Genomic DNA, 15,057 nt, shown 5'->3' with positions numbered 1-15,057 from the left:
ATGTTCCGTGTAGAGTCTTACGTAACATTGAAGCCATTGAAACCCTAGCCTTCGGAGAAGTATTCAGGAATTCAAAACGACGATTCTATGTCCTAACTGAGGTGCATCGTGTACTTCCTCAGTCACAGGAGCCTCATAGCATGAATGAAAGAACGAAATGTTCTGAGAGTACAAAATACCTTCGATCATAAAATTCTAGTATTGTTAGAGAATTAATTGTGTGTTTCTGTACTGGTGATATACGTTCCTTTAGTTCCTATAGTGAACGTTAGATTGGGCTAATAGACTTGCATGATCCTATCGAGCTTCTTCACGTTTGTCGATTAATTCTTCGAGCATTGTGGAGGAACGGACGCACGCAATGTACGAATAAGATGCGAGACATACACTAATCTTTTATTTCGGAATCCTTAGAAATGTAGAGCACACTGCCGTTATCTTATGCAAATATTTCGTTCAAAAAACGCCCACAACACTCCACTAGAGAAGGTATCTACGTTTCTGCTAACTCGTAGTTGGCATCCACAGAACTAGATGACTTAGGTCAGTTCTGTAATCTTGCTGATGGAGCATATCCCAGTAACTCTGTTGAGAATCAAACCGGTGCCATCTCCTCCCGAACTAGTTGTCTTGAAATGAATCCACTCCAGCGCAATTAAGTTATGAGGGGAATGTCTGTCGTGGTAATAATATATTACATTGTAATATGCTTTACAATGTGAGGGGTGGATGGAGCGCCGTCAGATAAATTATGCATAGCGTCGCTGTAAGACGCAAGTCAAACTAGCGTATCTGTATACGTAACTGGAAGAGGAGGAAGAACGTAGCGAATACATCTGTCGTTGCTCCAGTCCTATTAAGGAAGGTTTCATCTTGAACGAGACTAATCAATGGACCGGAAGTTTGCTTCCTTCTTATCAGTTATTATAAAACATTTATTCTGCTAGAAGTTTCTTACTACTTGAAACCTTCTGCAAGCCTACTCCTGATATATGTAGGCATTCAAGGGATCATCCCCCCCCCGTTACCCTGGAATCCCCTATCTTACAAAACGCTAAATAAATCTTCGCTCACACTACTCATTAAATTTTTAGGGTGCTGTTTTTCTCTGCATGGTCCGAAAAACCCTTGTCCTGACTCGTCCACAAAATTGAATTGCACATTTAAGATTTTGTGCTTTGTAGAGATTACCAATCAAGGAGATTGAACATAGTCGAAACGCTATTATTTGTAGTAATGTAAAGAAACAAGATGAAACAAAACAGCGTAACGTCGCCTGAGATGACAACTATTTTCCTGTAGAAACATTTCCTTGGAAGGTCTTGTACTTCAGATTTTCACGATCGCCTCCAGTTTCATTCTGATGCTTGCCAAAATTGCTCATCCAGTTAAGCGTCTGCCCAGTTCTGCGGAATTACAAAGGCAGATCGAAATTTTACCTTAAGAAATCTCACTCTGACAGACAACAGAATTACTCAGGCTTTGGAACGATACTTATTTCCTCCAAATATGACCTTGACATAATAACGAGAATATCAGACATGGCTGTCGGCTGTGAATGGAGGTGAAGAGGGATGAAGACGATCCTACACGCCTGGTTGACTGTTTGCCTCTCCTACTTTATTCGAAATTGTCCAGGAAGCAGAATATTACGTCTGAGGAATTTCATGATTGCTCTTAGTTTCTCTGGAAAAATAGGCCATGAACGTCTCTTTCCACATCTTTCAAAATGATCCTTCACAATATTTCTTTGTAATAGGATTTCAGGTTCTCACAGAGGTGCGATATAATGGCGTGTAGTTTCTTGAAATTAAAGTGACATTTCGGAGGAATATCTCGCCTCCATATTCATGGTCAATGAATAAATGAGGCAAGACACCAGGGTGAAGCAGGTAGCAAGCACAGCAATGTGCTTATCGAAATTCCCGTTTATAGGAAAGAAGTGGACAAAGTAAGACAAGAAGTCAGTTCCCGCTTGCTCGCCCATAGGACGGAATGAATCAACAGGAGTACAAGAATAACTTGCCCCTTCCCATTAGATATCCCACACAACCGAGCGTTCCAGAAGGAGACAGGACTAGGATAACCAGAGTTACAGGCCAATTGCTGTACTTTCTACCTGCTACGCACTGCTTCCTTGCTTGGCTAATTCTTAAACCCTGAAGATGAAGGCGATATATTTCTCCGAAGCATCGGTTGTCTTATATGAGATGAACTGTGTTATACACCAGATGATAAAACTCTTCATTTATACAATTTTTTCAGCTGGAAAGAACAATTAAATTAAGCAATTAGGAACACGAAATCCTCCTGAACCGGAGAATGTGCATTCATGTTGAGTGGCAGAATCTGTTACACAAGGCAAACATGAGTTCTGCATACCAGCAGGTTTTGCTTTAAACATGGCCAAACGTTGTGGTTGGCCGCCGAGTCCTTACGCTTTATAACACTGTTGCAGATCTATTCACCCTATCAAAATCATACATATCCGCCTATGAATGTGTGTTAAACAATAAATGTAAGCATAAATTATCGGTACCTCAGACCCTGAAAGTGGCGTATTGGGTAGTATAGGTGTTTCCTTTTCCCTACAGTACATTTTCCTTAAGTGGCAAATCTAGAAGGAAAATATAGGTCTACGCATAAAGAAAATATTCCAGAAGGAAATTAAAGAAAATTCTTTAATTTCTCTGTTATTGTTACTGAAAGAAATGTAGATGAACTTACTACTGTCTGCACTTCTGAACCTTCTTGCAAGCTCCCTCTCTTAACACAAGGATAACATCGGCCGCGCCATAGCTCAAGCGGTTAGTCGCTGGCTTCCCATCGCGGCTGCCCGGGTTCGATCCCGGGTCTGGTCAAGCGAGGTTTGTGGTGGACAAAGTGGCGCTGTGTCAGGTTTTCTCCGAGTACTTCGGTTTACCCTGCCAATCTTCATTCCACCAATTATTCCACAATCACCCTCACCTATCATCTGGGGCTGGTACAGTAGGCCAGAAGTGGCCGCAGTACAAGGGACTTAGTCCCACCCCAATAGCAATAAAAATAGTTCTAACCTTCTGTAGGAAACATTTCGACTATTACTACAACATCTACGTGTATGATACCTTTTTATCCGACCAAGGATATTTATATCCTTGTGTGAAAATGCTAATGTGTTAGGTACCGTAATTCATTAATCTTTGCTGTGTGCCTAAGAGCCCTCCAATGCAGATGGGCAGGAGATGCTGAAGTAAGGATTCATGGAACAAACCGGATGCCAAGGGATTCGCATACTGGGGCACGACAGTAACAAATCGGATATTGATTCAGGAAAGAATTACAATCAGTTTGATTCCGAAGAATGCTTGCTACCAATTCAGACTAAAAACGTTAAAATTAGAATATGCAAAATCGTAATTTTGCCTGTGGTGTTTTAAGAGTGAGGAACTTGGTCTTTGTCATTCAGGGAGGGAGAGCATGAGATTGTTTGAGAACAGGTTGCTGAGGAGAATATCTGGAACAATGAGAGATGAAATTGTTGGAGACTGAGGAAAACTGCATAATGATGAGCTTCATAACTTGCAGTCTTCGGAAGTATAATTAGAATATTCAAGTCAAGGTGAATGAGATGAGCAGGGCATGTAGCATGAATGAGGGAGAAGAGTAATGTTTATAGGATGTTAGTTTGAAAAGCAGAAGGAAAGAGACCACTAGGAAGAGGAAGACGTAGGTGGAAGTAATTAATAAGATGGTTATTAGAGGGATATGATGGGGTGGTATGAAGAGGAGTGACCTGCGTCAAGGTAGGGCACAGTGGAAGGCTCTTGTGAACACGGAAATGAACCTTCGGGCTCCATAAAATATAGAGAAATTCATAAGTAGCTGAGCGACAAGTGGTTTCACGAGAAAACTTATCTCCATGGAGTTAACAAATGGAATGACAGTCTGTAGAGGAGTTGTAGTTTGAAATAGAGCAATGAGGTGCTGCTATATTGACACGTGAAGGTCTATATGTAAAGCGAGAACCGGCTGGGCGACCACAGAGCCGAATACCACAAGAAGAGTAGGCGCTTCAGCCTCCTTAACAACTGGAGTAATGCTATTAACGTTGCAGGTGTTTCATGCATGTATACTGTGCCTTGGAAATTGAACCTTACGAATATTATTACCGCGTTTGTATAAGGCAGTTCTTCTGGTTTGCATCCAACGGATATAATATCACTGTATTAGAACAGTACCTAGTGAATGCGCACGAGAGAAATATGCTGAACAAGATGAGAGGGATCGGATAGAATATTTGAATTGGAAAAGAAGTTTCTTCCCGTTGTTGCCCCAAGAGTATCCACGTTTCAGGAGGAGAAAAAAACTGTTGAGTCGATCAAAATTCGGGTTCGCAGATGAAGACATCAGGGGTCCCCGATACTTTGTTTTAGTGCACGAGGCTATCTTTTATTCATTGCTCCAGTAGGCCGTTGGTTTCGGCGAAGGGGGGGGGGGGGTCTAAGTGATGCCCTGCCTCTAGTCTGGAGTCAGAGATCACTGCTGCACTGGATCAAGGCATAAAGGCGCCTCAGGGAGCCTCCATAAGGTGAAAGAGGAACTATTGGAATCGTTCAGCTCTTTTCGTGCTCACATTAAAATTTGAGATGATCTGCCAACCCCCTCTCCTTGTGCATAACAAGGGGACCATTATACGGAATATTGATGCAAACGTTTTTCTTAGAATTACTTCATGGCAATTTGAAACAAACACATTAATAGCAACGTGTAGAATGCAAAGTAAAGCGCCAATTTTGAGTTACGTAATGTGCTGCTAGGGGCAAACAGTGAATGCATACATGAAGATGACGCCTGTAACTACATTCATGAAGGGAACTCTTCCCGGGAATCCGATAACTGCTCAGATGGGCAAAGAATCCCTAACCTTTTATGGGACCCGCAAATTAATTTTTTTATTCATACGAGTCCGCCAATGGGCCCTATCCTAAAACACATGAATCCATTCTACATTTTTACGCCCTATTTATTTATGACCCACTTTAATATTATTTTCACAACTAGGGTTTATCTCACATATTTCTTCTGAAGTGTCCTTCAAAAATCTTGCATGCATTTCTTATTTATTTCACAGGAACGTAAGGGACATTCCTGTGATATTCAAATAATAATTATAATTCTTTACGTTTTATATAGGTTTCTTCCTTCTAATAACAACAGGCAGATGCCTGAAAATTACTTTAATTTTAATGTACATTCATGTTTAAGTAGCTGTCCCTGTTTAACAACTATTCAACGTTTGATTTCCTATATCCCTTTAATGTATGGTAATACATATACGTGTATATTAGCTCGTATCTGGAATGTAGTAACAGCCGTGGAACTGGAACCTAATACTTCCATCTAACAGCAATATATCTAAACTAAATTACAACACTGAAGACTTAAAATAATGTAAACCACGACATTTCGTATGAAATTTAACATTTACAACAATTGGTCTTCTGGGCTGTGATGCCGTATGCTGTGGGAGAAATTTACTAACGTTTCGGTAGAACATGCAGATTTCATTAATGTTGAGCAGGTGGAAAGTACAGTAGGAAGTGTGATCTAAAGGGTTAATTTGCCACTACGCAACGATCACCCCATATCTGACGCCATACTACTTCTACTCTGTTCTCAGACACAGAAATAGATCTTTCTCGGTGGCTTTTTCGAAAGATCTTTATTGTTGTAAAACTATTTTATGAAAATCCTATGATCTTGCTTAACTATGAAAGAGGAATTTTTTACCAACACTGGACTAATGAAGAGAGCCGGGATAGCGCAGTCGGTATGGCGACTGGCAACGAACCGGACGACCGAGATGTTGGAGTTCGAATCCCGATATGGTCAAACCTTTTTTTCTTCTCTACGTCGTCTAGACCGGCTCTGGGGTCACTGAACCTCCTCTCCAATGGACAGGATGAGTGGAGTAAAGCAGCCGGGGCGTGAAGCTGACCACTCACCTCCAGCTTGTGCGGAGATCAAGAAAATATGCATCTGTACCGCCACTTCCCCATACGCCTTAATGGCGTAGTGCTTAGTTAGTTAAGCATAGGGAGAACTTTGCCTTTTATCTTTACTGGAATAATGAAACAGATTTTGGGATTATACAGTGCGTACAATCAAGTGCGCGCCGCGGCTGCAATTTGCCGTGAGTCATACCACCGCAGAACGGATGCGCGGCGCGCACTTGATTGTACGCACTGTATTTATCAGTGCCACAATATTTAAGTTCTGTAGTAATAACAGAGCGTACGCATATGAGTAGGTTTGGAACTAAGTACAATTCAGCAAAGTACTTGCTATGAAGTATATTTAACGTTATGTCACACTTCTTAAATGTTATATCCTTCCTTGCAGCTTTTATGAATTCACACACACCAAATATTTAAAAATATGTGTAAGAATGTATACGAATATTTGTGTCCAGATCATGGTATACAGTTGATGAAGAAATCATTTCAGCTACCTATAATTGGTATTTTCGATAATGGCTTACAAAGCTTGAATGTAATATATTACCATGTCGACTCTGAAAACATTGGGATCAGGCAATTAAAATTATATGTTCTTCATGTAGAATTCAAGTAATTTTCGTAAGTGTGACAATTGAGCTATCAAGTGCAAAATGTACAACAATTGTGTATTTAAAAAAAAATAGATCTTTCTTACCATTCGTGAACTCTTCTATTGCTGTTAGAATTCCGTTCGACTCCAGATTCCGGACTCTTCTTCCTACAAACAATAAGAAAGGAAAGGAAGGTAAATATGTCGTCTTATTACAAAGTCTGACATTGGTTTTAGCACCCTCTACCTCTACTTGTAAGGTCTCTTCGGTAGAATCCCATGAGAAGTTCACTTTTGTGTTGCCTAATCGCACTGCACTACCTCACATTGCTTCCTTGCGTAATGGAGCAAAGAATTCTGATGAGGATTTTAAGGTATGGGAGGTTAAAACATATAACTACATAGTTGAATGCCCAAACTGACAATGCTGTGGACGGGTCAGCTGAGAATATCTGAGCAGAACGTCGCTGGATCAAGTTACAGCAGAAACGTTCTTGAGAAACTGAGAATCGCTCAGCTAGTCAAGAAATTCGGCGGCGTTCTTTTGGAAGCCAAAATTTCACTGACATGTTCACATGGCTCTAACAAAGGACTTGAACTTATTCAATCTGTGATACGCCCTCATATCCTGTTACCTTATAACCCTTCTTCCTATTATCCTTAAGAATATATCTTCCGAATAGGCTCTTTCCATCAACTTTTCCGACTGAAATGTTTTATGGAATTCTCATTTCTCCCATTCGTGCTATCTAACTATAATTAAATTTGAAGAACAATATAAACTATGTAGGTTCGCATAATACAATTTTATATAAATTTATTTTCCTTTTTTCTCTTAGATCCAACAGATCCAATAGGTTACATGTATAAAGTATTTTTTTTTGTTGCTGAAAATGGGCGGACTGCAGTTTAACATGGTTACAAAAGCACTTTTATGTCGCCCATATGTTCTCTCGTGCTTTCTTTCCTTCTTTATGTTTCTGTACTTTGGATCATGGAATAGAACGAGATTTTAATTTAGATTCTTTAGGATGGATTTCCCCCAGCACAGAATATTTTCTTCGAGACTTTGATCCAAAAGAAAAGGAAACACCGGCCGAAATCTATTGATGTCCTTGTGGCTACGCTCCGTATCTGCAGATGAAAGACGTGCGCGGTCGATTCGTATTCTTTACTTGATAAACAGTAACTCTGGTTCAGCCAATCTTGCCCTCGATATTGCTGCAGAGAAAAAAAATTGCTAAACTTTCCTTCTTCTTTTTATGTAAGTAATATACAAAACATAAGTTTCGACATCTCATTTTGCTTGATCATGAAAGAAATTAATATAAAATCCCATATTTTGATTTTGGGTTAAAATAAACATTTTAATCGGAGGTTTAAACGCTTTAATAAACCTGTAGCCCGCCTACAATTTCATGTCAGCTTTCATTATAAATTCATTTGGAGAAGGTTGAAGGTACTGGAAGGAAAATGATGAGACAACTTTATTGTTTAAATGAATATGTGGTGTTGGATATTGTGAAAATTTGAATTATATGTGCTGGGGAATCATTACACCAGAAGACTTCTTCCAGGAAGCGAAATATTATTAGACCTGTAAACAGACAAGTGGCGGAAAATATGCCAAACTGCCTTCTGATCAGAACGTGCGAACAAATGAAATTATTGTCATGTAACCGTTATTCATTACTGAACGCTTTTGTCGAAAGAGCAACGTAGTGAAAAATTGTGTCGTGTAAATTATCATTCGAAAATATTTGGGGCCAAAGCAAAACGTTACGGGAGTTCGTTCCGCTTTCATGTTCATGAAAAGCCGGCTAATTCAGCCTGCCCAACATCGAAATCGCTGTAAAGTTTTATAGCACAAAACATTTTGTTGTTTAGGGTTGGTAACAACACTCCCACTCTCGAAAGCAAATGGCAACCCACCGATGAAGGTTGAGGTCTGCTTATTCGTTATATTCACAATTAGCCTCCATATCTGTTGACCCTCTCCTAATTCGCAACCTGAAATCGCGTCATGACGGACGCAGCTTCTTTAATTATAATATAATTTTTTCGGACTTAATGAATACAATTTTCTGAGGTAGCTAGGAGGTTGGAGAATACTGCACAATGACGAGCTTCATAACTTGTGCTCTTCCCCGAGTATAATTAGAATGATAAAGTCAAGGAGGATGAGGTGGGCAGGGCGTGTAGCACGAATAAGGGAGACGAGGAATGCGTCTAGGATATTGGTGGGAAAGCCCGAAAGAAAGAGACCACTGGGAAGACCAAGGCGTAGGTGGATGGACAATATTAAAATGGATCTTAGAGAGATAGGATGGGATGGTATGGATTGGATTACTTTGGCTCAGGATAGGGACTAGTGGAGGGCTCTTGTGAACACGGTAATGAACCTTTTGGTTCCATAAAATGCTGGGAAATTCTTGAGTAGCTGCAGCATTCGCGGCTCCTCCAGAAATGCTCAGCTCCATGAGTAAGTAAGTAAGCTATCTTATCATCATTATCCACTTGATAAGGCGTTTCGTTTGTAATTATGGGGCCGAGGCATTCTCAAATGTATTCAAAATTTCCTACACGAATTTGCTTGTGTTTGGTTATATGTCAACTTTTGAATTATGATGATAATGATGATTATTCACTTTAATCCGACTAACTGTAAATATATTCATAACAGTTTATTACTATGCCTACACTCTCAGGTTATTCCAAAATTATGTGAACCTTTAACGAATATATTTAATGATATTGAAAGAGAAGAGTGCAGTCTTTTAAGGTGTGATGTTATCTACGAGTAGTTTAGCAGATGTTTCCCGAAGTTTCAGAGATAAATACTGCCTCCATTTTCAGGGTCAAAGGTTACGCCGAACAAACAGACAATCAAACGAGAAGCAGATATTTCCTACACACTTGGCTTAATATTCCACTCGAACATGGAGGCAGTAAACGTCGCTAAACTTCCAACTACACGATATAGTATCCAAAAAGGTATTTGTCTTCACACTCACTGCCGTGAGAATATGAAATCTCGGTATTAGAAGTGTTTTGAAACATTCATTTGAGGATTTAAATACAATTAAAGTTACAGTTTGTTGGCACTCGGTGAGAATGTTATGCAAAAAGGATCATCACTAGGACAAAAGCTGACTACAAATAATATATATAATGTGCATGAACTAAAGACAAGCATAATCCAGCTTCGGCTTTCAGGAGTACGTCGATTGGAATGCCAGAGTTTTCCAGCCTTTCAGCAAATATTACAGTTCCCATCTTCAGGATTAATAACTGGGGGGGGGGTTGGAATCTGGAAAACCTTCAGCGTTCTTCGCGACGGATTCCCGAAAGACGAAGTTACGCATTGAGTTCCAGCTTCGAGAAGAAAAAAAAGGACGCGAATTCAGTTAATATAACTCAAAATTCAGAAACCAGTGCAACTGGTTGCATTTCTAAGGTAAAGATCAGGGGCTTATTATGTAAATATTAATTACTGAAGTTTTATATAATTCAATAAATGATATTCTGACGTAATGCCGATGTCATCAAGATACTATATTCTTTATTGGCGTTTTCTTCTGGCTCATATACTGATAAGATATTTGTAACATTTACTGATTAAGGATTAGATGTAAGCCTTCAGTAGCTTCGAAATGGAAACAGTTATTGTTTTTAAAACTACTTTTTTCGTGCGTCAAATTTACCAGCTTTGATTCCAGATTTCTAAGAGAATACTAGAGAATGAATATCTTCGAGTGGTTTCATTTAAATAGAGTCTGAATATCATTGCACCTTTCAAATACCAGTAATTGTGAAACTTTTTTTTTGATAAGCAAAAATGTTTCTTCAGTTGAGGCTGGGAACACCAGAAAAAGAATAACTCAGACAGAATCCGGGTAAGACCCCTGTGATGTGCTGTTACTATTGCAGCAGAGTAGGCAGTGCAGGGCTGCAAATAGCATGTGGGTGTTAGCCGAGGGCTGGTTAGTTTGGCTCTATTTCAAACGATCTGCCTTCACGATAAACCGACATGCTTCTGTTCTAGCCCAAGAGAACCAATGTTTCCCCGCGAACCTACATCTTGTCATCGGATAAGGATCCTAGGAACAGCCACGCCGAGTGAACCTGAGACCGACCCCATCAGGGACTGAACGTGCCCGAAATCGATATTCATGGGACGGAAACTGCTCTGCAGAGTTCACGGTACAAGTGAAAACGGCGCGGATTCCGGCTTTTTCTTGCTGGACTTCATGCATTGCTGTTTAACAAGAATATCTGCTTGAAGTTATCCGCATACGTACCATTTTAGTTACTTTTGTTTTTCTTTTATGAAGAAAAACGATTTACATCATGTCTCAGTTTCATTCTTTTGGACCTGTTGCCGAATATTTTGAGACTTCACAGATTGTTACTGTCATATATTCAGTAGCAGCGAGGCGGTCATGCGAAGATTTGAGCTGGAGGTATTGCCATCGTCACCTTACATAGGAGCTTGTAATTTTCTATAATAATAAATATACTATGCGACTTTTGTTAAGGTCATTTGCTTGGGCAGTGTAGAAAATTGTCAGCTTAATTTTCAGCTTTTCGTTCCATGTTGAAAATGGCAACTCAGCATGGAATGCTAAAATGTTATGCAGAGAGATTATTAACGAGTCTAGAAATTTTGTATAAAAATGTATTGACACGTTAATAGTTACCAACTTTCAGGTTATATGTAAGAAAAGAAACGCTCGGAGTGTGGAATAGTGGAAATATTGATTCTCTGAATTATCTAATTACTCAGCACATCTAATTTAATTTTTTCATGGATATTTATGAAACAAGTCGTTTTTTTAATTAAACATATTATTCTAACATTATAGTTAGCAGCTACTCCCCTCTTCTACCTACTCTCTACTTTGGTGAAGGTAGCTGCAGTCATCCCTGTTTCCACTGTCTTGTTCACAATACTCCCCAAGTCGGGTGGAGTGTCGAATCTTCAACCTTTGCCAAGAAAAGTCGGAATCTCAAAAAGAACATATTTAATAATAATCAGATAAAAAAGTGACATACAACAATAACGATAGCATATATATATATATAATGACTCTGACCATGAATAAGCCTTTGCAACAACTGCAAAGCTATGACCTCTACCACCTTGGTTGGTCCACACAGAAAAGCAAATAACGAAATCACACGGAGCCGTCTGTCTACCCCAGACCTTAGAAACTCGCCAAAACCCACATAATATTGCGAAACAAACCAGGTCGCAATGTTACCCCATACAGCAACAATAAATGGAGCAGTACAAGCCCGTACAATTAATTAAATTTTCATGATTTTAGTCGCTGTAGGCGGGTTTTTGATTGGGTAATCGAATTTATTTTAATCTTAAATTCGTAACTATGTACAAGTAGCTACAGACAGTTTCACTAATTCATGCTCTCTTCAAATCCATACAGAGATTAATAGTTCTTGTCACATGTCTTCACTGGACGTTACTTGGTAGCGGCTTTCAACGGCAAACGTTTCTCTTCCTCTGACTTCCCGAACTGTTCCCGGCTTCAGTTACAAACTTCTCACAATGACTGAACCACAGAGTTTATCGAACTAACGCACAAATAAAACTACGTGAGGCCAGTCTGGGCTCTGACCTTGATGTTAATATAGTTAGGGCTCTTAAAATTGAATATATCTTGAGATTTTCTGTTTCTTCCTGAGGTAATAAGAAATAAAGAGAGGGTTTCCACATGAGTTTGTCCTTTGAGTGCTCTTCTAGTGGTCATCATTTGCCTCACGTTGATGACGTTGAAACCCAAGTCCTCAAGGCTGATGGAAATGTCTGGAGGAAGCTGATGGATTACTGCCTTTATAGGTATTTCCGAATTTGGGGCGAATGTAAAATGGTGGAGATTATTTTTCTCCATGTAATACGTATATTTCATTGCTGAATAATCTGCCTTTTCTTTCATTATGATAGGGGTTCCATTATGTGTATTTGGGACTCGTACCTTCCTTTTACATTGTGTTTTAAGTCTCTTTTGATTCGAATGAGGTTTGTGGTAGAATTCATCAAAATCGGTGGCAGCATGCCTGGTGTTCTTGGAGCCTCCTGCTCCGGTTGTCTATTCTCTGCTTCAGTACTCTCCATGTCCATGTCAGCAGTTCTGACAGGTGCGAAGAAATTGCGAATTAACACTGATTTTGGAGGCAGCTTGACAGCTACGGATGTTGGGTCTTATTTAGACGACTTCTTGGCTGTCTGTGAAGTACCTTGCGTCTCTTTACTTCCCAGAAGTCGTCATTCTGGACCGTTGATTCCAGTGAGTTTTTTTTCTTTCGCTGCACCAATTTGTCCTGCCTGTGCACTCACCTTCAAGATGTCTTTCAGAGGAGGGGAAGATTCCAGGCAAGGAGGCACTACTCCCGAACCACCCGAGTAGAAAACATGGCTCAGTAGATGAAACCAGTTGTTATCGCTCAAAATACACTGCTTCGTCATAAAAATCTCTTATGTGCAGATCTGGAAGAAACGTAATAAAATTAATCTGAGACTTTTATTTTATTGCTAGTGGGGTGGGACTAAGTCCCTTGTACTGCGGCCACTTCTGGTCTATTGTATGTACCAGCCCCAGATGATAGGTGAGGGTGATTGTGGAGCAAGTGGTGGAATGAAGATTGGCAGGGGAAACCGAAGTACTCGGAGAAAACCTGCCCCAGCGCCACTTTGTCCACCACAAATCCCACTTGACCAGACCCAGGATCGAACACGAACCGCCACGATCGGAAGCCAGCGACTAACCGCTTGAGCCATGGCGCGGCCAATCTGAGACATTAGTTTTCTTTCATATTACCCTAACTTTATTGACTATGGTTATCTGCTATATTGTTTGCTTGTTTCGTGATAGAGATAAAACCAATTGAAGAAAATAAAAACTATAAATTCATCCTAGAAATTATTTCTTCGAGAAATATATTCACCCAGAAAATACTTTGTCATTATAATGTTTTATATGTGTTTATGTTTCCGATATAATAAACATTAATACAATGTTATGAACGTACAGTGACCTTAATGCTTACTGTTATACTGATGGTTATCCTTTTGTTTATATAGAGCAGGTATTCTGCAACACAGTGAAAAACTTTTCGTGAGTACGATGTTTACACCTAATTTATACTTGCTAATAATAGCGTTATGAAAAGAAATAAATCTGTCATCTGCATTACACAGCAGTAAGCGTAACTCTGCCGGTCACGGTAGCCGAGCGGTCTAAGGCATGCACTGTCTTCGCTCGCTCGGAAGCCGGGATCGTGGGTTCGAATCCCACTCAGGGCATGGATGTTTGTGTGCGTTTTTCTGTGTTTGTGTACAGGTAGAGGCCTTACGACGAGCTGATCACCCGCCCAAGGAGTCCTACCGCATGTGTAAGATCTAGAAAAACCGAAGTGAACTGAGTTCATGGAGGTAGGCCTAGGCCCACTGGGGCTGTAGTGGCAGGGGGGAAAAAAAGCGTAACTCTGGAGCTCTGATGCTCACATAGAGGACGGAAGCGATTTTCATAAGGCAGGGTCTTCCATTTACTGAGTCAGATGAAATCACAGCCTGGCTCTCGGTGACGACTTCTTCGAAACCTTCGGGTCACGAGTTCAGTTCGCTATTGAGACGTAAACAGCGTGACTGTTAATTACCATATATTATGAAGGAACCTTCAGAATATTGTTTTAATTTTTACTTAATTATAAAAATGTTGTTGAAATTATGTTCACCTTCGAATCCTCCTCAAAATATGAATCGGGAAGGTTATGGTGCACAGTGTTTCACTCTCCTTCTGTACCTGAGTTTTTGTTTGAATATTCGACAAGTTGATGGGCCTTTATAATTAATCGAGTGTATGAGAATTTGCCTGGAGTGACAGGAAATCCATTAGGAACATAGCCCAGGTTAACCTGATGAGAAGGTGAAGTTTCCATTAGAGACAACACTGCACCCGACGTGCGTCTGAGAAACGCCTGAACTTTATTCGCAGTTCTGCTGCCTGTGACGAACTGCGGCTCCATACCAAACACGAGACTTTGGATTTTACAATATGTAACCCATGTTCAAAATTACATTCTTAAGAAAAAGTACGTATACTTACTGGTGAAGTGTACATGGATTTAAATTGTGGGAATATTGTGTGTAAGAATGGCCCAAGTTTCTAAACCTCAGTATTGCAAAGAATATAAATATGGCATTTTCCGAGGATTTCTGGATAAATTTGAAGAAAGATGGACATGTCACGTCTCTGAACGTCATACTCTCCCATTTTTTCCTTTTATCCAGCATCTCGAAACAGAAATTAAATTTTTACTCACAATTTTGCTAAGAACTGCATAAAACCATTGCCGAAATATTTATTTGAATATTGAATATATATATATTTTTTGGAATGGTCTGCGTTAGCCTTGATTACTTTTACGTGTTCAATAATGTCTGTG

General features: G+C 39.8%; 1 protein-coding gene and 1 long non-coding RNA gene across 3 annotated transcripts in view; one reads left to right on the top strand and one right to left on the bottom strand.

Annotated features, from left to right (window-relative positions):
• Positions 1 to 15,057, bottom strand: part of LOC111869948 (neurotrimin) — a 265,363-nt gene that overhangs the window by 148,366 nt on the left and 101,940 nt on the right. For both annotated transcript variants that reach the window (XM_023861847.2, XM_023861848.2), the window contains exon 2: positions 6,697 to 6,759. In XM_023861847.2, the coding sequence (XP_023717615.1) occupies positions 6,697 to 6,759 (63 nt within the window). The remainder of the gene's footprint in view (positions 1 to 6,696; positions 6,760 to 15,057) is intronic.
• Positions 1 to 15,057, top strand: part of LOC117282746 — a 538,891-nt gene that overhangs the window by 423,478 nt on the left and 100,356 nt on the right. The window lies entirely within an intron of this gene.

The sequence above is a fragment of the Cryptotermes secundus genome, unplaced genomic scaffold (genome assembly GCF_002891405.2).
Source record: "Cryptotermes secundus unplaced genomic scaffold, Csec_1.0 scaffold979, whole genome shotgun sequence".
Lineage (NCBI taxonomy): Eukaryota > Metazoa > Arthropoda > Insecta > Blattodea > Kalotermitidae > Cryptotermes > Cryptotermes secundus.
Note: the sequence above shows the minus strand (reverse complement) of the source record. Positions and strands in the feature narration are given on the sequence as shown.